Source organism: Amphiura filiformis, chromosome 1 (assembly GCF_039555335.1).
Source record: "Amphiura filiformis chromosome 1, Afil_fr2py, whole genome shotgun sequence".
NCBI lineage: Eukaryota > Metazoa > Echinodermata > Ophiuroidea > Amphilepidida > Amphiuridae > Amphiura > Amphiura filiformis.
This window is the reverse complement of record NC_092628.1, coordinates 30,733,789-30,758,408: the sequence shown is the minus strand read 5'-3', so window position 1 is coordinate 30,758,408 and position 24,620 is coordinate 30,733,789. Positions and strand designations below refer to the sequence as shown.

Genomic DNA, 24,620 nt, shown 5'->3' with positions numbered 1-24,620 from the left:
TTTATTTCATGCAAATTCATTATCATTTCAAAGTTCAGATGGTGTGTCAATAATTCTCAAAATATTAGAGCGTCAAACCCTCAGGAACCATTAAAAAATTAAATTGAATTTTTGCTGTGTAAAACATAGCTGCCGTCTGGAGGGACATTTTTTAAACAATTTAATACACAACTTTGAAAGAGTATATGTAACCAACATTGGGTTCATACTTATTCATATTTAGTCTGTAATAATTGTTGTATGTTCCTTTACACTTCAGTGTCTTAAATATGCCAGTTTCAATATAAAACAATTAGTAAATTGATACTAATCCAGATAAATGGTGCAAAATTACTACATATTTTAAGGATAAACTTTATCTTCACATGAAAAATTCATGAAATAGTCATTTTGTCCTGCCCAATAGCTACACTGATGCATAAGTGAGTATTCTGCGTCAATCTGTTGTACTAGTCATGGAAAACCTAAAATAAAAGACCCTCCTGTGTCATTTGTTCTGGATAGGACACATTTTTAACACATAATAAAGCATACTTTAACTTTAGAAATAGCTGCATCAATATTATTGCATCAATATTATTGCATAAAAGATCCCCAGCATTTAAAATCCACTACAAACAGGGTTAATATTCTGGTTAAATTAGGAATATTGCAATTTTTAGCTAACCGAAGTTCAATGCAGAATAATATCATATGTGTTCTCAACAACTGGACAATAATTTGAACACTAAAGTGGTTTGTAAGCATAATTTGCAATAAAATGCAAAAATTTCTTGTGGGTTTGGCTCTTTGAAATTTTTATTTTTAGTTTGTTTACCAATTCATGGAAATGACATAATTGTGCTGGAGAGGACATTTGTTAAATTGCAAACAGAATCGTGGATACAGGCTTGCAAAAATGCAACAAATACCAAATCATGTGCCACCTTGGTAGAAGGAAGACCACTCTTCCTCTACAAATTTCACATTCTATGATATAATCCTTCTTATTTCAACAATTAGTAATTAACTTCAGTTCTGGAGAGGACAAATTTTTAACGCGGAACTGTGGAAACAAGAACAAGTGGTCTACTGTATGTAAAATAAATGAATTCCTCAATCAGTGCCCTGTCCCATCAATTGGTAATATAACACAGATTATACAGGTAGGGTAAGGGTTTATATTTCCTCTTTAATGTTAACAAAAATGGAGGCATGAATTGGAGAGGACACTCATTTTTTTATTTAACGCAAAATGCCAATTTGGCAAGAATCTACGGAATTTTAACATTTTTGCACCAATTTTCACCATTCAACTTGCATGATGTTCCACACATATCATATTTTCATTGCAACAAGCACATTGCCATAGAATGTACCTAATTTTTCAAAGAATTAATTCAGAATACATGGGCAAAATGAAATGGGACTCCAAAATTGGGTTAAAATGTACCTTTTGGCAATTTTTTATACAAAAAATAGACAGAATTCTGTAAAAATGCTCATGTAGCTTGTAGTTTGTGGCATACTTAGAATTAAGTTAATAACACTGCATTATCACCCTAATTATATCAACCAGATATGATAAAAGCCATTTTTGTGAACGTGTCATTTATAATGAAATAGCCCATTTATTGATTTATGGACGATCTAAACAAATTCATAAAACAGGTCTTAACTCTTAAACTAGGCAGTGTTTAATTTCGGCGGAGTTGATAGTGATTTAGGAAATGTTTCACATACCATATTAAAAAGACAAATTATTGTGATCAATGAAACATAACGAGGAAATCGTTTTTTGACATGTATGTTTTCAAAAATTGGCCAACTTTGATCCGCGCGCTTTTTGATTCGCTGTTATGTATGCGTGCACAGTATGACAGAATTATTGTGCAGCCACTGTGACATACCTATTATTAGTAGTACTATTAATATTAATTACCATATGTGTTATTATTGTTATCATTAGTGTTATTATTATTATTATTATTATTATTATTATTAGTGTTATTATTATTATTATCATTATCATTATCATAATCATTATCATTATCATTATCATTATCATTATTATTATTATCCAGTCACAGAGGCAGGACCAAACATTAATTCAGGCGCTACAACACCTAACTGAAGCTCAGGTAAGCATACTCCAATGAATTTCTAATTCTAGCATAGCATAAAGTGTGGCACCCAGCCACCCACACACCCCCACCCACCGTACCCCTCTTCGGTTGGGTGGTGTGTTATCAACCAAAGTCTCCACGTGAACGAAGTCATAGACATATTATGGCAGCTGCAGGGCATCTCATTCATTTTTGCTATTCTTTCCAAGGAGCTAGTATTATGTTGAAGTCATCGGAAGGACAATGTTATTTAAATGTGTGGACATTCTGATGTCCTCGGGTCCCATGATGCAATGCAAACGCGCGCACACCCAGTACGCGCCTTGCAATCATGCCCAGCTCAGCGATATATAGTTCACTTTGCTAGTGTGCAATAAATAAAAGAACTGAGGCTTCAGATTTTGTTTTAGTGAAGTTCACTCGCCAGTCGCCAGATTAATATACACGTAGAACTCCGTCGCAACAAGTGCAAGATAGGGGTCTAAAAGGATCATGTAATCTTGACAGGATCATGCAAATGTCATATTATGAAACCCAGTATGACGGTGACCCTTGGTATTTCAATTATAATAAGTGCATGTTGGTATTTTTAAAACTTTCTGTTCCGTGGCTCATTTGCTATGAATAAACCAAACTTGATGACTTAGTATGTTTAAAGGTCAGAAACCGTAAGACATAATGACTAAATGCTGTAAAAAAAGGTCAGCTAACTCAAGTCATGCAAGTGCAAAGCGCAATGGTTTAGCTGGAGATCGAGACATCATTATTGTTGAAATAATCGTTTTAGTTAGTCACGATTCACCAACATGGTCACGCATGGTTACTGACGAGCCTTCCAGCTTGCTTCCGTGCTCACTAGCAAACCGTGGGTTCAGGGTGGTTGAAAACCATGACAAATGGGAGATAATTTCCAATGGTGCTCAGAGTGCAATAACCGAAAAAAAAAAATGCAGAAGGTAAAACTTGTCTATGTGTACTACTATACCCTCCGCAATTTTATATGCCCGCGTCCTTTTGCAGAAATGCCATGAATATACCGATTGCTTAGGGAATGAAATTAACCAATGTTTGCATTACAATATATAAACTAAGGAAGTAAAGAAAGAGCGTCAGATTGCTTGCAATTAAAGGATATCTAGGACTTCGAGAGGGACGTAGCTGCTCAGAGCCGGCCCGAGGTGAACATGCACCGGTGTGAAAACCAACTATTAAAGATTTGGGAGACTTAATGCAGAACAAGAGGAGCCTAGAATGGTTTCTTGGAAGTTCCGCATTAGTGCCCATGCTACATAAAGAATTGCATCGTTTTGCCTGTTGAAGGGTTGTGTAGATATTTAAAGCAGCATATTACGAGAGGATCAGGAGCCAGGGCTGGTTTCTTGGAAGTTCCATATTAGTGCTATACATAAAGAATTGCATCGTTTTGTCTGTTACAGGGATGTGCAGATATTTAAAGCCGAACAAAAGGAGCCAAGGCTGGTTTCTTGGAAGTTCCACAAGCTTCCACATTTAAAATGCTACATACTAATAATTGCATCCTATTGAGTGACTGTTAGTCTTACTATATAGTCATGAAAGTGCACCACTCGGGCTGCCTCCTCCCTTAACTCTCATGGCAAAATGGCGATTTTGGCACCAGATGAATGGCAACCTTAACCTGATGTAGCAAGTTTGCTTAAATCATAATGTGAACATCTCTAGCGAACTGATCCCACTCCCACACAGTACTCATTTACAACCATAACTTTCGCGGTTTAATACCTCACTACAAAGCATTAACAAACCTAAACATTGCGTAAAAGGAGATTCTCTTCCCCATGAATGCTTCGTGGATCTGTCCTTGTTCCTGTACCGATATTTCTATAGTTCACTGATCGTGTTTAACAATAAAGAAACCAACTTGGCTTTTTTTGTTCCCACGGAATTCATTGTGTGCAGATAATTTCCAATTGCTTATTATCAGCTGATCGTAAAACTTTTGTCATAGCTTCTATAGCGTATCCCGGGAACGTATAAAGATTCATTCATTATACCACCCCCTCCTGTCAGGAAAGCTTTGCCAAGTCAAGTTCATTTCCCCTTTGTACCTGGTTGCCACTTTGCAAGGTGGTTAGGAGGCATTTTGCATGGGCCTTATTCTGTCAAGAACCACAAACCCATTGTAACAATTTGTCACTGACTTGCATGCATATGTAATAATTTATGTCATGTTTATATTTGCAATTAATGGTATTGAATATTAGAAATAAATTAGTAGAGTGGAGAAATTATAGCACATATACTTGAAGCAATCTTTGAAAAGTTTTTTAATGTTATATCATTTCTGATTCGGTTGTGAATTCGTAGATTCTAAAAAAAGTGTAATTGTGCCAGTGTTTCTTCTGATTAGTTTGCATAGTTCTGCCCCCAGTCGTATATCTGGGAAAAGCTGATCAGAAACATATTGTGATCCTCTTACAACCCGTATACAATGTCGTAATGCAGACACCTTTATAGACATAGGTTTCCTATTGTCGTGAGAAGACATAATAGCTGCATCTACGTGTAGGATCAAAATGTGGAAAGATTTATTAGACAATTTTATGGCTGTATAAATTTATTTATTGTAACATTGTTTTATTACCAACGAATTACAAACATTTTCATTTTCATTTTAGTCTCGCTCCCTTCGGTACACGTAATGTATCATTGTAGACGAAGCTGAATTCTTGGAATTTAACATGTTCAAAAAAGTTCGAAACTATTTTTGCTTTAGGGACACATTCGAGTAGGTCATAAGTTGAACAGACTGTCTGTAAAGGTATTTCTGGCCTTGTGCATGTTGTAGTTATCAGTGGGCGAGGATGTCGAGATCCTGCAATGGAACACTTTGTGACAGTATTAAGTATGTACTATAACCACAATAGCCTCATTCCAATGGCATAGTTCAATAACCTCAATTAAACACTCGTAGTGCAAAATTTGACCTCGAGTTGCAGGGTACGAGTTTTGTACCCAAATTTTCAGAGATCATTCAATGAATGTACAGATGTATTTGGGTTAAAGAACCGTGCCCTTTTAAATAGATAAGCATGTTCTGGATCCTAGTGATGGTAAGCTCGAGATCTCATGCAGACAACCGTCAACATCACGAAATTCCGATTCAGACAATACTAACAATTTGCCGAGGGTATTACCGTATCTTATCTTGTCTGCTTGATATCTAAATTTAGACATCAGACTACCATACGTAAAGCCATCCTCTTAGTGCACATGCATGGTACTTGATAGACATGTGCATTGTATAATAGGCCTACATGTACACGTGCACACTGGAAAGTACAATGCCGAAACAATCATAGGTTGGTGGGTGGACGGTGGCGTGACGTTCCTGCAATCTTATTGGTTCTTACCCGTGTGATAAACATATAACACGGTTCAGCTTGTGGGCATCAACGCGATATGCGTATACTCGCTATTTGAACCAATCGGAGGCGCATAGCAACAATGGGACTGATCGATTTTAAGTCCTGGGTAATTCCTTGTAAAATGTAGAATTTAATTTGAGTAAAATTTGGTATAAGAATGAGAATAAAGGTAGTGTTTTTAGCCGCTGTCGTGCATCAATCGTCTCATAAATGGGCGACATCATTATTTTGGTGTAAATAATGATGTCGCCCGTGACGATAGATGCACGACAGCGGCTGAAAACGGAACCTGTATAAGACCATCGTCCCAGAGGTTGCACATCCCTGTGAGCCAGTACGATATTTTATCTATCACTTGGTTTAGAATTTGACCCCATCAGAATAGATACAGCAGTTCACTTTCCAGGTACGTCGCATTATACGGTTGGATTGTCGTGACGTCACCACCACGCACCGTAAACGCACGGCCTATTGTTGGTTCTAATCTTTTTGAGTTTTGACATGCAAAGATGCTAATGTAACAACCTCCGGGCAGACTACTAGCTGAGACTATTATACCTGATTCAGGTATAATAGTCTCAGCTACTAGTATATGGAAGCTATCACTCGTATGCATGTTTGTGCAAACATGCGTATAACGCGTGGCCGCGGATGGACAGACGACTAGGCCTAATACATGATGAACAATAAATTCAATGGACACATATCCCAACACAATATGTGACCTATAGACATGATAGAACCCATTGGCTACACACATGCATCTATCAATTAATTGCTAATTAATATAAGCAAGAGTTGGAACACGTGCACGATACATGTTGTTGCATAACATGTACAGATATAGGCTAGGCCCCTATAAATTTAAAAGCAGCAAGCCACAGAGAGAACCCGTGGAAAGGATTCTGCAATGAAGTGTTTACATTGGAAACGCTATATCTATTTGCCGTGGTCTCATATCCATGGTCCCACCAACCCTGGTACCCACAACCCGCCCCCGTATATTAATGCCCACTTTGTCTTTGGCAGTCACTTTATTTGCATGGTACTTATAGTGGATGTGTCAAGGAACCAGTACAATCTAGGCCTGACATGAGGGAGTCTTATTTTATCTTTTACTTCCTTTAAATATCTAGTTTAAGGTCGATCAGCGTCCCACGCGAGTTTCCAAGGTCAATGCTCGCAACCCTTAAATTTCTCAATTATTTACGCAATTATATTAAAGTTGCATATTGAAAAGACTACTATAGTATTCGATGTAGATTTGTTTTTTGTGGTTATTATATATAATTGTTTATTTATTTATTTATTTATTTATTTATTTATTTATTTATTCAGACATTTATTTCTTCAAACATTTATTTAATTATTTATAGGTTTATTTATTTCTTCAGAAATGTATTATTTATTTGGGACATTATTGTATTGATTGAAAGACCATTCGATGTAAATGATTTGTTTGATGCATTAGTCAGACATTTATTTATTTATTTATTTATTTATTTATTTATTTATTTATTTATTTATTTATTTATTTATTTAGTAATATTCATTTTATTCGGATCATATTACTTTAATTCCTATATTCATTTACTTCCAAATAATAATATGTATGTTCAATTTAATAAACTATATAGCGGATTTTCTTTCGCGGATGTCACCCTCAAACTTTTTTATGTAAATCCTGATCAAGCAAAAAATCCATTTTGTTCATATGCGTTGACGTACGACATCAAAATAAGCGAATTCCGATGTAGGCCTGCATGTTATTGTATGTCGGTCGTGCCTTTTGTTCCGGGCTATTGTTTCAAACTTTTCAAAAGTTTAGTTTTTACCTCGGCCCGGTGCGGATGACGTCACTCATACATTTTCACCTCTACTGATTTGAGGTTGCCTGTTTCATGACGCAAGAAGGCTGCAAGTCTGCTATATTCACCGTATTGCTCATGTTTCAGTATTAAAGCTATAGTTCGTCATTCACACAATTGACCTGTGTAGTGCTACGTTCACGTCACGTGTTTTTGGTAAACCCTGAAGATCGCTCAAGCATGCAGTTAAATATTTTGACTAAAGGCACGCTCTGCATATGTCAGCAGCAAAGTTCAACACTCGGGTAACTTCTCCAAAAAGGTTTTGTACCTTTTGTGTGTACCGAATTTCGTTGTACGTCAGTGTTATGACGCTGTGGTTTTGTCAATTGTTATTCATTGGGGAGTGACTTTGCAAAGATTTTACCAGGTCTATAGCGCGCAATAAAGTTTTACCTTCTTAATAATTATCTTTGTTTCGAGTGCTAATCATCCAATATTCACAAATCTGACGTCAGTAAGTACTAGTAGGCCTATTCAGGATTTTAAAGGGGTCAAAAAAAATTCGGATGGCTTCGCTGGATCCTGCCCTGGTTGACATCCACAAGTGATTTTGATAGAAGTAGGTCTATAATATATAAAAAATGCAGCTCTGTCATTTGTGTATAGATTCGTCCGATTTGAAATAATTTTTCGCTCCCTCTGATACGTAACAACTTCAGATTTCGTCATGTTCATGGTGATCATGGGTAATTTGGGTATCATGGTCTATAAGGGAGTGGGGTAAGAAAACCGTCCACAATTTAATACGTTCTTTTCTATTATAAAGTGGCAAATTTAGGCCTAATCCACGCCTTTGAAGACTAAAGTAGGTTCGAGTTCCCCAGGACAGACGGACTGTATATTTCTTATTAATTAAGGCCGCAGGTCACACCCACACCTCCCAGCCTGAACCCTAACCTTTGATCGATATGTCAAGAGTTGAGCCGAAATATTCATAATCAGTAATCATGCCTTCCATTATTTTAAGGTGGTTGGTTTATTCAAACAGTTCATTTGAGCGCAAACCCTCTTTAAAAGAGACTGCCCTGCAATCTTTGTGTGGGCAAAACAATAATCATGCCATCACACCAGTAATGACAATAATTATCATCGTGTTTTGTTGGCACCACCGCCTCGGGTATATGTAGAATCAACACGGGCCAACCTACGCATCCCGTCTGCTATATAGTATTTACGGGGACCCTGGTCAGACACCCACCCACACACTAAAACAAAACCCTACCGCATGAGTACAATTTGAAGCAAAAATTACGACGGAACATAGGCTAATAATTTAACAATTCTGATATACCCTAGTGACATTTCAGCGGTTGCACAGTACGCGATTTTTATAATCAGTTCTGTAATGTATGCCCGAATTTAGACATAGGACAAACGTACGGCGCATGCGCGGCCCGGGATCTTTAAACAAACCGGAAATGTCACTTTTTGATGTAAACAGAGTTCGTACATGGAAACTATATGCTGAAATTTCACCTTTTTACTGTCTATAAATAACGCGATCGGATGAAACTAACTTGACGAATATAATCATGACAGGCATTACTTTTATCAGCATTAATGGTTTGGCTTGGTTTGAAAAAATAATATCGAAAAACATCGTTTTACATTCCGCCTTCATGTCAAAAAAATGAACGTAAATTTTCTCGTAATTTTAGTATAAAAATGTTACCAAAACCATGCCAATGGCAAGCTGAGTTTTTCATTTTAAGACCTGAAACTTAGAAATAATGTTTGGAGGGATGTTTTCTTATTAAAAACTTTTGAGACGGAGGATTGGTTCACTGAAAGTGAAGTTACAAAGCAAAATATGGCGGGCAAGACCTGCGAACAGTGCAATGATTTGCCTTCAATTGTACAGGTAAGCTTAAAAGTTAAAACTGTATGGGACCGTTCACACTTGTTCAGAGGGGCCTGATGCAAAAAATTTCATCACAAAATTTTTGCCCCCCCCCTTTTCGGATCTCAAAAATTTCAGCCCCCCTTTTTGACACGAAAATTATGGGTCAACCCCATAGAAACTAAGAAAGGCAAAAACACAATTTTCCCAGTTTGTGGTCAATTTTTTCAGGGCCCCCCTTAAGAGGGTCAAAACTTTTAAGGGCGCCCATTTTGCATCAGGTCCCCCCTAACAAGTGTTTGTGAACGGTCCTTATAATAATGCTATGAAGTATTTGAAACCTGTTCAGTATTTTGGTACAGCAACTCTATCCAGAGCAGGATTCAGTTAATATTGGAGATTTTTTGGCAGGCCAATAGGTGGGCAAGCATTTTTTGGCAGGTCGAAATGGGGGGGGGGGTCAAGCGATTTTTGGCTTACACCCTAAAAAGTGTAGGAAAAGGTTAGGTTAGGATTAGGAACACATTCAAAATATGCAAAATTTCCAGCTCACTGCGCTCGTACTATGATAAGACAATTTAAGGTTCCCAAAATCTTGCATGTGTAAGGGGGGGCAAAGATTTTTTGCACGACAAAAGGGGGAAGGTTTTGGCACGTCAAAAGGGGGGAAAAGATTTTTGGCCGAGGGGGGGCAAGCAGCCAAAAATTCTGCTTGTGTTGACGGTTTCTTGCACACTGTCACTGGCCCTTTAAATAGCATAGTCCTATCGAAACAAAATATGCCCGTCCTCCTAAAAATCTTTCCAACGCCACTCAATCTTATATGGAAACTAAAACTTGACCACTTGAGTGCACATCATCAGGGGTTGCAATGAGTTTTGAAAATTTATACAGGCTTGACATGCTACAATACAAATCACACTTCTGGGGCTTGTCAGCTTGGCTATTGGGTGTGCTGTTAAATTGCTCTCTGTAAATTTAGAAATTTGAGCTGTGCTATAAATCACACTCGGGCAGGTGAATTAAGATGTGTGATCACACTGGCATGCCTTAAAACTCAATCCCTGGCACATGCCTTCCTCGCGGTGAGGGGCCCAAAAGGGTAACTCCGGCCCTGAGCCCTGGGAAGGGAGGCACACCAACTTTGTGGAGGTGATGTGTATGTAGGGCTATTAAGACCCCCCTTTTCAGCGTCTCTGTCACCCAAAGACCCCATATTAATTGTTTTCGAACACATGCCCTGTCACCCAAAGACCCCTATTTTTCCATTTGATCTGTCACCCAAAGACCCTTAAATTTTTCATTTTTATCAGCAACTTGGCATTTAGGCAAAATCTATCAGTCAGCACTCTTTCCCCCAGTAAAAACCCAAAATTACAAAAATTATCACAATTATATTTTACAGGTGAAAATATGTTTTTACAGGTGAAAATTTCAAAAAAAATTTAAAATCATGGAAAAATTTCCAGAAAAAAATACCTGTTGAATTCTGCACCTTGAAGATGAATTTTTAGCAATAGATAAAATGACATGATAGAGACACTGGTAATTTAATTGTAATCAAAAAGCGAGAAGCATTTAATAGTATATATAGTAAAACAGTCAATTTAAGGAAGAAATTAACTTAAATTGATCAAAATGCTAAAAATGAACTGAAATTGATTAAATCAGTGACTTAAAAAATCATTTGATTTTAAATCATGAAAATTATTTAAATCTTGATTTAAATCAATTGAATCAAGCTAAACCCTGTAGGGATACAATGTAAAATTTTAAACCAACTCAGTAGTACTCCAACCTTCACTGATCCAACTTGGAATTAGCAGATTGGCTTGCAGACAATTTGCCCCTCAATATAATTGGGTGTGGTCTGTGCCCCAGGCACTCTTATAATATGTTTTAATGTTCACCTTTTAAAATTGTGTGTGTAACATAATATGTTTATCTAAAGTAAAAGAGTCCATGAGCAGAAATATTTGGTGTCAAACCACATTTGTATAAATTTATTTGCGTAGCAAAATTAAACACGAATTTTCGGTCATAGACCTATCTATATAATATGTCCCTCCCCCAAAATTTGTATCTCAAACTCACACACACAAGTATGTGAAAGCCATTTTAGCACATAGCCCTACAGTGAGGTAAACATGGTAAATAAGAATTGAAATTCTTGTTGTTGCACACACAGTTAAAAAGATCCCATGTGCTATTTTTACTTACCTGTAGCACTATATGCTGTGCCTTTTGTACAGGCCCTTTAAAAAAAAAGTTATACATACATACACCCACCCATAAAACACACCCAGTAGTACTTAGCTTAGCTTGTTTTTCTAGAAAACAATAGCTTTTGCGCAAAATAATTTTGGTGCTTTAATGTGCAAGTGAAGTACAAAAAATAAAATTAAGTTAAAAAGTTTTTTTAATGTATTGATGGGACAGGGGGAAATTTTGAAAATGTATTTTCCTTTCACTGCCTACATGTGCATTTAAAGTCTGGTTCTATCACAGCGCGATGCGATGCTATAAACACTGAAATCTGAGCCAGGGTTTTACAAGCTTGGCGGTAAAAATTCTCATCGCGTGGTAGAAATTTCGGTCCGCGATGGAGTTGGATTTTGTTCAACTTTATAGCATCGCGCTGCGATATCGCAGCCGTGCACGCCTGTGATTGGCTGCTGATTGATGGGAGGGGGGCATATTGCGGACTACCAATTAATGCTACAGTGGAAACTCATTAACACAAAGTTGTGCGGAATTCAAATTTTACTTCTTGTTATCAGGAGTTCGTGTTATCCAGTTCTAATAACATGTGAAATGTATGCTTGGGAATGTATACATATGTGTTATCAGGAACTTCATGTTAAGAGGGTTCATGTTAACGAGTTGCCACTGTATCTTTACTGCTGACAGGGGCATATTGAAGAGTGTTGGAAACATGGCAGGACCTTGGGCAAGTGTAGTGAAAATTATTACAGGCCAATATGTACACCAACCTACAGGTGATGAGGTTGGTATTTTTTTGGGGGGGGGGCAAGTCCATGTTGAGGGGTGGGACAAAGTTAGTGTTCAAAACTGACAAACACAACTGCATTGGGATTACCAAATCTATATGGTACACATGGAAGACATGACCTTAAGCTCCCACAAAGGGATTGTAGATTTCAAATGTAGTCACCCATTTAGGGTAACTCCCTTTTGAAATTCACACTCCCTGTGTGGAAGATTAAGGTCATGTCTTCCATAGGGGGTACTGGTGTATGAAATTCAACTGGAATAGCCCATATGATTACTTGGTTTTAAGATCAATATAATCCTCAGGTACCATGTTGAATGCAACTTTGCAACTTTGTTTCATTGTGTGACCTGTGACCCTGTGAATAGCACATGACCCTTGTTCAGTTCATCATGTCATATTAAAGCTATCAAACCAATTGTAGTGCAGGATAACAATAATATGTAGTGCCTGTTATATTGCGGAGTAAATTTTGAGCAGAAAGCTAGAGAACTGTATAGTCTACGACAGCACCTGGATGGTTTTTTGGAAGCTTAAAGAAAGGCTACTTTACAGGGACTGTCTTTTGTAATTTGCAGGAGAGCATTAAATAGCTCTTCTGGGGCCTTCAAGGAGAGATGTTTAGATCATTTACAATAGAATGTAAGGAGAGAATGGTCAATTAAGGAGAGCTAAAGATCACTCTCCTATACCAGATTTAAGGAGAGTCCAGATTTAAGGAGAGCAGTGGAGAGCGATCGTGCTTGCTCTCTTCAAAAGGCAGTCCCTGACTTGAGACTCCTTTACTGCTGCCTGGCGAGCCAATATGCCACCCCTTAATGCTGAAAAGTTTTGGCAACACTACTTAAGTCCAGTTTCAAGTCCACGTCCATGGCTCAAGCTCTACAGCACTGCTAGTGTAATGCCCCTGTCAGACTTTCAATCAAGGCTTGTCAATGGTTCATACGTCGATGCCGCTTGCCGCAGCGGCAAGACATATCAACCAATGACAAGCCTTGATTGTGTCCGTTTGTCTTACATTATGTGTGCGCCACGCCGCTCAGCGGCATGGTACAAAACCAGCATTAGGCCTATAAATTGCTGTGGTGCATCCATGGTTTTTTCTCCCAAGCAGTGCATGGAGGATCATCCTGCCACTTTGTTTATGTTGTCATATGGCAATGCATGTGACTTTAACTTTGTGCTTTTCTTGTTGTCTTGAATCATGTACCTTAATTGAATCAGTGGAACTTTGTAAAATTGGGGGTAATATGGGGGTAATTTTTTAAATTGCCCCCTCCCCTTTGGCCTGCCAACAAACATTGCTTTCCCCCAATCTTGGCCTGCCAAAATAAAATCTTTGCAGCCCCCCCAATTTGCACTGCCCAATTTGTAAACTTTAACAGGCTATCATATTCCTCGAAGGGGGTCCCAAATATATAGGGGAGGGGGGTCATAAAATTTTTGATGACCACAATGTAGGGAGTCACAAGATGACCACAAATAGTGTGTTTATTTTATTAAAAGACTGATTTCAATACAATTTTAGCCTGTTTAGGGGATATGTGTATTGGTGGTGTGGGCTGTGGGGGTCATACAATTTTTGTTCCCGAAATACAGGTGGTTGTAATCTTATTAACGCCGACCAAAAAAAATTTGGGACCCTCTACAGAAGAAAATGATAGCCCCCTAAATGTGCTAGAATATGATGGGAGTGTAGCGAGCAGGAAATTTTTAATATTTCTGCAAGTGTTTTCCAAAAGGTGCCAGTAAATATGTGCCAAAAATTGCTTCCCTCCCATCCTGCCAAAAATTGCTTGTGCCCCTTCTCAGCTTGCTAAAACTTATCCCCCAATTGTACCCTCCGAGGGCTCATAATTATTGTACATAGCTCATATAATACACCATAGGCCTACAATATCGCCAAGGACTCAAAGATGCAAACTTGACATTCAAACTTATTGAAAATGGAGAAAAAAAATTGCTTATGCCCCTTCTCGGCTTGCCAAAAATCTCCCCACCCTCCAATTTTACCCTCCTGAGGGCTCATAATTTATATTGTACAGACCCGCAGGCTCAAAGATGCAAACTTGGCATTCAAACTTATTAAAATGGAGGCTTGCCGAAAATCTTTTCCCCTAATTTTACCCTTCCAATCCAAAGGCTCATAATTATTGTACAGACCCGTATATATAAAATAGGCCTACAATATCTCCAAAAGACTCCAATGACAATGTCCGACTGCCCAGACTCAAATAGGCCTACTGAAATAGGCAAACTTTCGGACTTCAAACCTATTGAAAATGGAGAAAAATGTAAAATGCACTGAATTTATTCACATTTTGCAAGATGCAAAGTCATGTAAATTAAAAAAAATCTATGAGTAAACAGGGTCCTTGTAAAATTTGAAGCTTCACTACAAGCTACTACATTTAGATACATTTTGAATTTGTGAGACGTTTAAGAGTTTTTAAGCTTACCTACTGTGCACTGAGCAAATACGGGTCGTTTTGGGAAAATCATGCCCGGCCGTATTTTGCTTTGTAACTTCACTTTCAGTGAACCAATCCTCCGTCTCAGAATTTGTTAATAAGAAAACACCACTCCAAACATTATTTCTTAGTTTCAGGTCCTAAAATGAAAAACTCAGCTTGCCATTGGCATGGTTTTGGCAACATTTTTACACTAAAATTATGAGGAAATTTATGTTCATTTTTTTGACATGAAGGCGGAATGTAAAACGATGTTTTTCGATATTATTTTTTCAAACCAAGCCAAACCATTAATGCTGATAAAAGTCATGACTGTAGTGATTATATTCAACAAGTTAGTTTCATCCGATCGCGTTATTTATAGACAGTAAAAAGGTGAAATGTCAGTATAGTTTCCATGTACGAACTCTTTGTTTACATCAAAAAGTGACATTTCCGATTTGTTTAAAGTTCCCGGTCCGCGCATGCGCCGTGCGTTTGTCCTATGTCAAGCCCGAATTATGTAATTGATTTGGGAATTTTGCGGGAATTTCCCTGTTAGTCTGTGTGTTCTTCTTGGTAATACACGATTGTTCTCGAGTGAAGCTCTCAAGACGGTCTCCAACCAATATCTCAATTAGAGCAACACGAGATTGAGCACCGCAAATGATTTTGTGGGCTTTAGAGCAATCAATATAGCTTGACAACGCGAAGGATAATGTATCAATAATGAACGAGATGGATACGAGAAAAGTAGGGGTTAACAAATAATGGAGAAAAAGGAAATACTACGGGGAAACTCCTTGCTCCTTTAGAGATAGCTTGAATTCGTAATCCGTTGTCTTCTATGTGCATGTAGAATTGATCATTTCCTACACAGCCGTGTTCAGAAAGCATGTCTTCACTGTGAATTTAGATATGAATATTAACGTTCATCTTCATGATAAACAATTTTTTTATTTTGCTAACATAACCTTCCCTGCATGATCCAACAAAATCCAACAGCATTAAGCCACTGCACATGGATCCCAGGTGATACGATGACGCAAGCACTCAAACTTGGGCGTGATCAAAGTCATACATTTGTATACGCACCGTTTTGGTGTATACGCACGTTTTCCTTGACAGGGCCAGCGAAACATCCGTGGCTACAGGTCGCCGATCGAGTGCTTGGCATGCCGGGGTCTGGGGTTCGAGTTCCGAGCGAAACTAACCGACTTCTTGTTCATCATCTCATTTTATTCTTTCCTTCTTACCTTTTCCTTCGCCAAAAGGCACGGGATTAAAGATAGTTACAACAACAATCCCACGTGTTTGGCCTGCACCTGATTGCACCTGTGGACATGAACGTGCGGATTTAAATCACGAGTAAAGTGGAAAGGGATCACTGAAGCGTCTTGCAATCGGATATCATATTTAACGTCCAACTTCCTCTTCCTAAAAATAAACACAACCTTGAACTTGCCGGGGAACTTACCTACATCCTTGGAATTTTTGAAGTACTTAGGGGGGCATTTGTTTTCAGTGTCAAGTTGCATGATGTTGGCATGAATGTATATGAGTAGGCATAGACAGTGCACAGCTAGAAAATCTGATTAAAAGTTCACAATCGAAAAATCACTGGCATAACATGTCATGTTTGCTCTATCGTGGACTTGGCGAGTGCGTAGCGCGAGGCCATCCCACACGGTGGCGGCACCAAGAATTTTTCGGGGGTGGCGGGGGCATGGGGAAACGTGCATTTCAAGTGGGGCGCAAAATTGCCGCAAAAGAGGAATTTTTCGTAATTTTGGGTTTTTACTGGGGGTGGGGACAAGAGTTCTGACTGCACTGGGGCACCCCACATCCCCCTCCATGACGCTACCACCAGGCCACCCCGAAGGAGTGGAACGAGCACATTGAAGCAACCTCTCTGGGTAGTATAGAGCAACAGAGCTCGGAAGTAGTTTGCGCGTATGGTGTGACGTGAACGTTCTGCACGAAATATATTACCGGTAGGCCTACCGTGATTATTACGTTCGTGTATTTGCGCGTGCGTTATAATTCCAAACACACGACTTGTCCCATGTTCAGTGTCCCAGTGATAATGCAAGCGCCCAAATTTCTCGATTCAATGGGATAAATTTTACTTGCAAATAATATTCCTGGATTATATTGCGTGGAAATTGATTCTACTGCTCTTAAAATTGTAGTTATGTGGGTGTCGAGATCAAACATTGAATTCCGGGAAACGTATATGGTACCACTAGGCTAATATGCCTCCAGGTACTGTAGAAAAAAACGTCCTGCTTCACGCGTTGCGTTCCAGATAAAGGCACTCAATATTCTCCACGGTTTCTTCAAAGCATTTAATGTGTTCTTTCATATCTTGTATACCCCCTCCCCACCTCCGGTAAAATATCATGTCAATTACAACCCCTAAAATTGCTGGTGGTGGGCGGATTCGCTATTAAAAGCTGTGTTTAACCTTTTCTTGCAATTTAGAGGAGTTTGACATTACGGAGCTTAACTGTTTATTGTCCCAGAGAAATTATTTAACTTACAAACTGCATATATGAGGGTGGCATAGCCCTAATGATATATACGATAATCCTTATAATATATTTCAATCGGTGTATATATGCATTATTAATTTAAACATATTGAGAGAAAATGTCAGGCATTCATATTTCAATTTAATATATAGCACTTTTGTAAATTGAAAATGGAACTAATTAAAATTTTGATCAAATGAAAATGCTTTGATAAACACTAAGTCGAGCCTCATTATTAATGTCATCACTGACATTTATTAGGCCAAGTAAAATAAAAAACGTGTTTCACGCCCGGGTTTTTGAAAAAAAGGAGGAAGAGGGGGCTTTTTATTTTTTATCGCAAAATGGGTGTAAATACACATAGCGTATACAATTATACCTGGAAAAAGGAGGAGGCCTCTTTTTATTTGTTGTTCTGAGAGATAGGCCCCCTTTAACTATCACAAAACCTTATAAAAGTGCATGTTTCTTGTATATATTAGCAAGGCTATAGAAAGTATCTCTACTTCCTAGACATATTTTTTGACAAGTTATAACTAAATTTCAAAAAATAAAAATAAAATTTAAGAAACGTCAAAAAAGGAAGCGGGAGGGACGTGAAACATGTTTATTTTTTTATTTGGCCTTATATTTAAAATAAGTTATAATCTTGGTATTCTGTAAAAGTAAAATAGCTAGGCAGAAATGTTTCTTTTCATGTGTCATAGGCAAATATACACGTGGTACAAAGAACAAACTTTTTTCCCGAGATTCTTTATCGTGCAGGCCTACCCTATTGTAAGAAAACAGTAGGCATGGGAACTTCCTTCTCCGTGTTACTCGCAGTTACCTTCTTTATACAGGCCAGATAAAATCATATTAATTAAGCCTTATTAAAAGACGTAATTTTGATCAGCAGCTGATCAGTCAGGATCATGCATGCAACCATAACCGACAGGAAATACCAAATCTTAATTGATATCACGAACCAGAACCCAACAGCACGGTATAAACGGGGGTAGAAACCGAAGAGCTGTTGCTGCCAAAGAACGAACCACCCACCCACGTATACATGCAATACAATGAGCCCATACCTAAATTTCTAATGGTTTATGCTTCGATTGTGTGGCCAGGTGCCACTAAAATCGCCCACATACCATCCTGCGATCATACCACCAAAGATCTATGATAGATTTCTCCAGGACATGCAGTTCTCATTCTTATCAACTTGCAAAAGCTATAGTGTTGTGAACACAGACCCCGTTACCAATTTAGCTAATGCCAATTTTAAGAATGTGACGAATGCTGCCCATTGAATTCTGTCAAGCAACAGTAGTCAAACAGACTTTTATGCACAAGATGCATTCCACCCGGTGTATACAGGCATATACAATGACCTGAATTTCAAACAAAATAGACTAGCATTTATTTGCCATAAAATGTTAGCTTTTACTGTCAGATATATCCCCTTTTATTTTTGAGCCGAACAACTACGACAAAGCAAAGAAAATTCGAATTTACTACCAGCGCACATGTCGTCAATACGTACCACTCCTTCGGTCATGTTGTGATACGACCCTTTGTTGTGTATATCACCGTCACGCACGCCGTGTACGTACTGTGTGTTATGAACATCGTGTATGCGTTCGACTAATAATTTCATCGTAATAATAAAGCGCCGGATCCGGCGTTTTATTCAAAATCTCGGATTTTGACAAAACTACAGCACCTAGAGTCTCGATTTTTGCAGGGTATATTGGTTTTATAAATTACAATTTAATCGTGTAAAAAAAGGAATTTTAAAAATTCAGTGAGGGCGTCTTCCTCAGCAAATGTTATAATATGGCTTTAATCCAAGATTAAGGAATCCTGACATGCTTGCTGTCACGCCAGAAACGTGAGCTAACATGATTGAATTGTACACATAGGACAAACTGAACTGAAAGTTGCATGGGATTCAATGCGAGCAAATGGTGAATTGTTATAGTATACTTAACTTACCTCAGACATCATCTTTGATTATTATTGTTGATTGGTCAGCTGCAGCACGTGACTGAAACCTGCTGACATATCGTTGAATCTGCCTGAAATGAGTGTAGAACATGCCAACGTTATAAGGATTTTATATATTTTGAGATGGTATAGCAAAATGAAACAATGTATTAATCGGTGCGTATCTTATTGATGAACTGTTTCAGTTGAGGGTAATAGTTATACTTATTGCAAAATCATGTGTATTGATTCTACTCGTATGACAACATATTGTAGCCTGCATGAAGACTCAGACCTCAAATCTGAAGCCTGTAACATTGCATCTCCATTTGACAATTTGTGACTCGATGCCAGCGACATGTATGGACAATTCTTAGTCAGTGGGAGTGGTCTAGTTCGTAGACACATTTTTGATTGGACAATCGCAAGATTTCGGGTGCCGTTTATCAGGCCGTAGACGACCCCACGTCATCAAGCGTCTTGATAATGCCTTACACGCGTGTAGAGGTGCGCGTATGTATTGCGCTTTAATGCGTAGACTAGTGCGGAATACGCGACGCGCTAGCAGTACGCGCAACAGAATACGTGAAGTTGTAAACAAGTTTCGTTCATTTTATAATGAGGGAGTTTTATGACGGTAACTTAGTTTTTGCTTTAAAAAATTGTTTACAGTTATTAAAATAATATTTAACTGACTAAGAATGAGAATAAACGATAGAATTTTTATTTTTTTGCCTATCCTCTACCTATGATAGACGACAGGCAGGTCCAATATTTTTATCGTAGTGGATACCGGCTGCGCCGGCATCCACTACTCAAAATATTGGACCTGCCTGTCGTCTATCACACGGTAGAGGATAGGCAAAATAAAATTCCTATCGTTTATTCTCTAATTGAACTTATGCGACAAGTGACTCTGTGGCACATACAGTAAACCTGTTGCTAGCCTGTCGCTTGCAAAGTTAAGTTTCCTGCTTTACCCTGATAACGAAATGGTTTACAATATCTTCAAAATCCATGCAAACAGCTTGCGTCAGTACCCCAGTATGATACCCTCTTTTTACACTCCGATAAAACCACATTTATAGCAATCTTAATGGAACGGTTTTACAATTTGGCATATTCCTACAACGCCTAGTGAAGTACTTCGTAACAAAGAAATAGATGGCATAGGTGCATGTAGTTAACTGCACATTTGAAATTATTATCCAACTTGCCGTCATCATCATGATCAATTTGTTCTTTCAAATTGAAGTATAAAAAAATCTTCAAACTTGTCAGATCCATTAACCATCAATACATTAATATCCATATTCCCTGATCTTTATTTTCTTCCTTCTCCAGGTTGATAACTTCTTGTGCGGAAAGCAGCCACTGACATTGGCGCTTCGTCTCGGCAACCACATGGTATTTGTCCAGCTTCAGTTAGCTGGTTCCCCTGCTGCTGCTGCTCATCAGAACCCACAGAGTAACCACCTGGTGAACACAGCCACGCAGACATGTCAAAGGAACCAGGAGAGATTACATAGGTCCAATGGTAACAGATCAACGACATCTACAGGAGCGACTTCAGCTGCCACAATGACGACAACATCCAATCCTGCTAGACCTGCCACACCGCCGTGTATAGTTCGCATGCCATCGCAACCAGTAAGTATAGGGATGGATTCGAAACATATATCGTGGTATTGTATGTATGTCTTTGTCTTTACAGTTGGTTCTTAGGTATACTAGTGATCATGGTGATAGAAGATACTGCACTGGTGATCACTTGCATCAGGAGTTGCACTATCCAAAGGATGGTTCAATTTTCAAATAGCGCAAATAGTCACTCACATACAGGTATGGAAACAAGACATGTATTATTCTATTCCAATTCATATAGGTTAATTTATTACATTTACAAGTATTAATGCCAGTGTTTTGACCGACCTATATTTATATATTTAATGATAAACCAAGGCATTTATCGGATTTGAAAAACAACGGTTTTCTATCAGATTGTTTTATCTTATCAAAACAAGTCATGACAATTCTACCCCTTTAAATATCAGGGGCTTCTGAAATCAAACCTACTTGTATAATTCGATCAAACCTTGTTTTACAAGAATAATTGGTCTGATGGTCTCCGAGGCAATCTTTGTGCACACACTGCCACATCTTGATCAAGCATTCAAAACGATTCTGTTTAAACTTTAAAACAAAAGTGCCGCACAGGCCCATATATATAGAAATTAAATCACTACAGTCGCCCAGCTAGATGAGTGTGTGGGCCTAAACTAATCCCAAACATCGAATTTAGTTCACATTTTATTTAAACGCGTGGCAGACTAGATTGCATCTTTGATTAATTTATTTGAAATTTAAAGAAACAACGATTTGTAGAAAAGTTTTCTTCGCTTTCACCGCTGGAAAGCTGTTAACTACGCGTAGCATAATACAGATATTAAACAATCCCAGGAACTTCAGGAAACCACATAACCAGTTACTGAGTTTTTGTGTGTAAAATCTGCCTCTCCTTGAGAATTTGGTGGTTTATTGGTTAGATCCCATGACAATTATAGGCCAAAGAGTTTTTGTTTTTGTATATAAAACGATTTGTAGAAAAGTATAAACATGACATTATTTGTGGTGTGGCTGGCACAAAAAGCGTTGTTGCATAATGTGTCATCATCAAATGTAATTGAAACAAACGTGATAAATGCGGTGCAATCCTCGTCGTGTTCATCATGTTAATTACGGAAGATATACCTTTTCTGATATCTATACTTCTTTTCAAACTTGTCAAAAGTAATACATTTTTAAATGATAATGAGATTCATATTATGATATTGTATTCCTGACTTACGGGCGATCAGTACTCAATAAACAGAACTGATCAAAATAAACTGTAGAAAAGATAAAAACAAAACAAAAACTCTTTGGCCTATAATTGTCATGGGATCTAACCAAAAAACCCACCAAATTCTCAAGGAGAGCCAAATTTTACACACAAAAACTCATTAACTGGTTATGTGGTTTCCTGAAGTTCCTGGGATTGTATAATATCTGTATTATGCTACGCGTAGTTAACAGCTTTCCAGCGGTGAAAGTGAAGAAAAAGTCACAGTAAATTGTACTGATATCGATATAAAAATGTTCTGACATTGATATCTCCCAAACTGTAGACACTTTCAGCTTAATCATGATAAAGTGCTTTAGAAAATGGGAAGCATAATGTTATTTCTTCCGCCTCTACTGATAAATGTCTTTCCTTTATTATGTTTATAGAACCTACTACATGCATATAGGCCAATTGTCATTCTGTTGGGCGTAGGTCCTACCTCTTTTATCTGTGCTTTTTTGCGCTTTAGACACGATTATACTTTGGTAACTAACTCCATGGTTATAGTATTAATACCCTGGACATGCTTATTGACTTGATTAATAACATTTTACATTTTATTAGGTCGAATACCAATTTAATTCCCAGATCCGGGATCTGGATTTTTGTGTCTAGTATTTAAAATTCTATGTCAATAAATTGCCAGAGATGTCGTGTTGTATAAGGTGGTGATGATTATGTAGATTATAGTGTGCAATAACATAAAAAACACATTCACCAACTTCACCACATTTATTATTATTAAAGGTTAGAGCCAGGCAAACAGAAAACCTGAATTTTGGAGGCCCAAAAAAACCTACACGATTTTTCAAATTTTATGCCGGGCCCTATTGAAATGGATTATGAGTTACTTAGCCCTAAATACTTAGACACAATTAACCCACCACATGAACAACACAAAAAAAAACATACTCGTCATGAACACATCTGTGAAAATGGTTGGAATGGAGACACGAACAAACAGGTTATGGTTATAGCCTGAGTCCCTTGGCCCCGATCTCGAAACAATTCAAAATAGCGGAATGAAATGGCTTTGATTATGAGTTACTTAGCTTAATGCTTAGGCACAATTAACCCACCACAACCTGATTACCGTGCGTAGCAGTTGAAGGACTGGTGGGTCGAGTCTAATATTAACCCACCTTTTGCAGTCAATTTCAAATCACCATAATGTTTGCGTGGGGTGCACCTGTTGACGCATTCCTCAAATGTAATCAGCTAATGAGATGCAAATTATTAATTAAGAACGTTACCAATTAAGATCGTTACGTCTCCATTGTATTATCGTATTTACGATGACATTTATACAGATTGCAAGTTTTCAACTACAAACAATAGAGACATATTGCGCATAGAGAAGAAATAATTCAAGAAGCCATATGTTTTCAAGGGAAAAGAAACCAGTTTACAAAATGTTATTGATTAGTACAATCGCTATTGATGAGCATGGAGGTGGAGTAAAAATGAAAACGAAATAATTATAAGAAAACGTGTAGTGACCTGACCATGACAAGAAACCTTTTAATTATCGATGTTTACGACAATTAGGATTCATACTATACGAATTCACACGTCATTATGGCAATCACGGCGTTGTTTTAACATGAAGGCTGAAAACTTACAAACTACTTTTTGTACTATTGAGCATTTTTATGTCTTGAATCTTCAAAACTATTCACACGTCATCAGGACAATTAAGGCGTTGTAGTTTTAACATGAAGGCTGAACACTTACAAACTACTTTTAATACTAAAGCATTGTTATGTCTTGAAACTTCAAAACTATTCACACGTCATCAGGACAATTACGGCGTTGTATTTTCGACATGAAGGCTGAAAACTTACAAACTACTTTTAGTACTAAAGCATTGTTATGTTAACCTCAAAACTATTCACACGTCATCAGGACAATTAAGGCGTTGTATTTTCAACATGAAGGCTGAAAACTTACAAACTACTTTTAGTACTAATGAGCATTTTTATGTCTTGAAACTTCAAAACTAAACTTCAAAACTAAAACTGTAATTAAAGTCCTACTGCTCGGCTACCAAGAATATTATGTAGGCTATTAATAAGACCCTATGATGAATTATTTTTAAAATTGGTAAAGGTAAAAGGTGTTGGTAAAACGGGGCTAGCTTTAAATTTGCCACTATCAGAAGTGGAAGCCGGTATGGTACCCTAGCAGCTCGTAATATGACGTCATTGTAGTGCATATCATCTGACATAGTTCATAGTATGCCCTGGATGGACCTACCAAGCAGATTGTATCGTAATATGACGTCTTTGCAGTCATGAATCAGGCAGTAATATAGTATACGGGCAATGATATCTATACCACGCTGAAAAAAAGTACACTTGCAACCTCTCAAGTTTTCTATATAGGCCAATATGCATTTATAAAGTATTTTTGCTTCACAACTATATTTCATATTCAATTCATATTCAATTTATTTCCATCAAAAATCACATACATAATAACACCAACAAGGCAACAACTTTATATAAAAACAAGATGGAGGAGGTGCAACTAAAAAGCAAAAGCC

The 24,620-nt window shown here is 37.8% G+C and overlaps 1 protein-coding gene across 1 annotated transcript in view; it reads left to right on the top strand.

Annotated features, from left to right (window-relative positions):
• LOC140142906 (midnolin-A-like) overlaps positions 1–24,620 on the top strand; it is a gene marked incomplete in the record, with an annotated part of 82,653 nt that overhangs the window by 44,636 nt on the left and 13,397 nt on the right. The window contains 2 exon segments of the mRNA XM_072164965.1: positions 2,064–2,120; positions 20,536–20,841. Coding sequence (XP_072021066.1) covers positions 2,064–2,120; positions 20,536–20,841 — 363 coding nt within the window.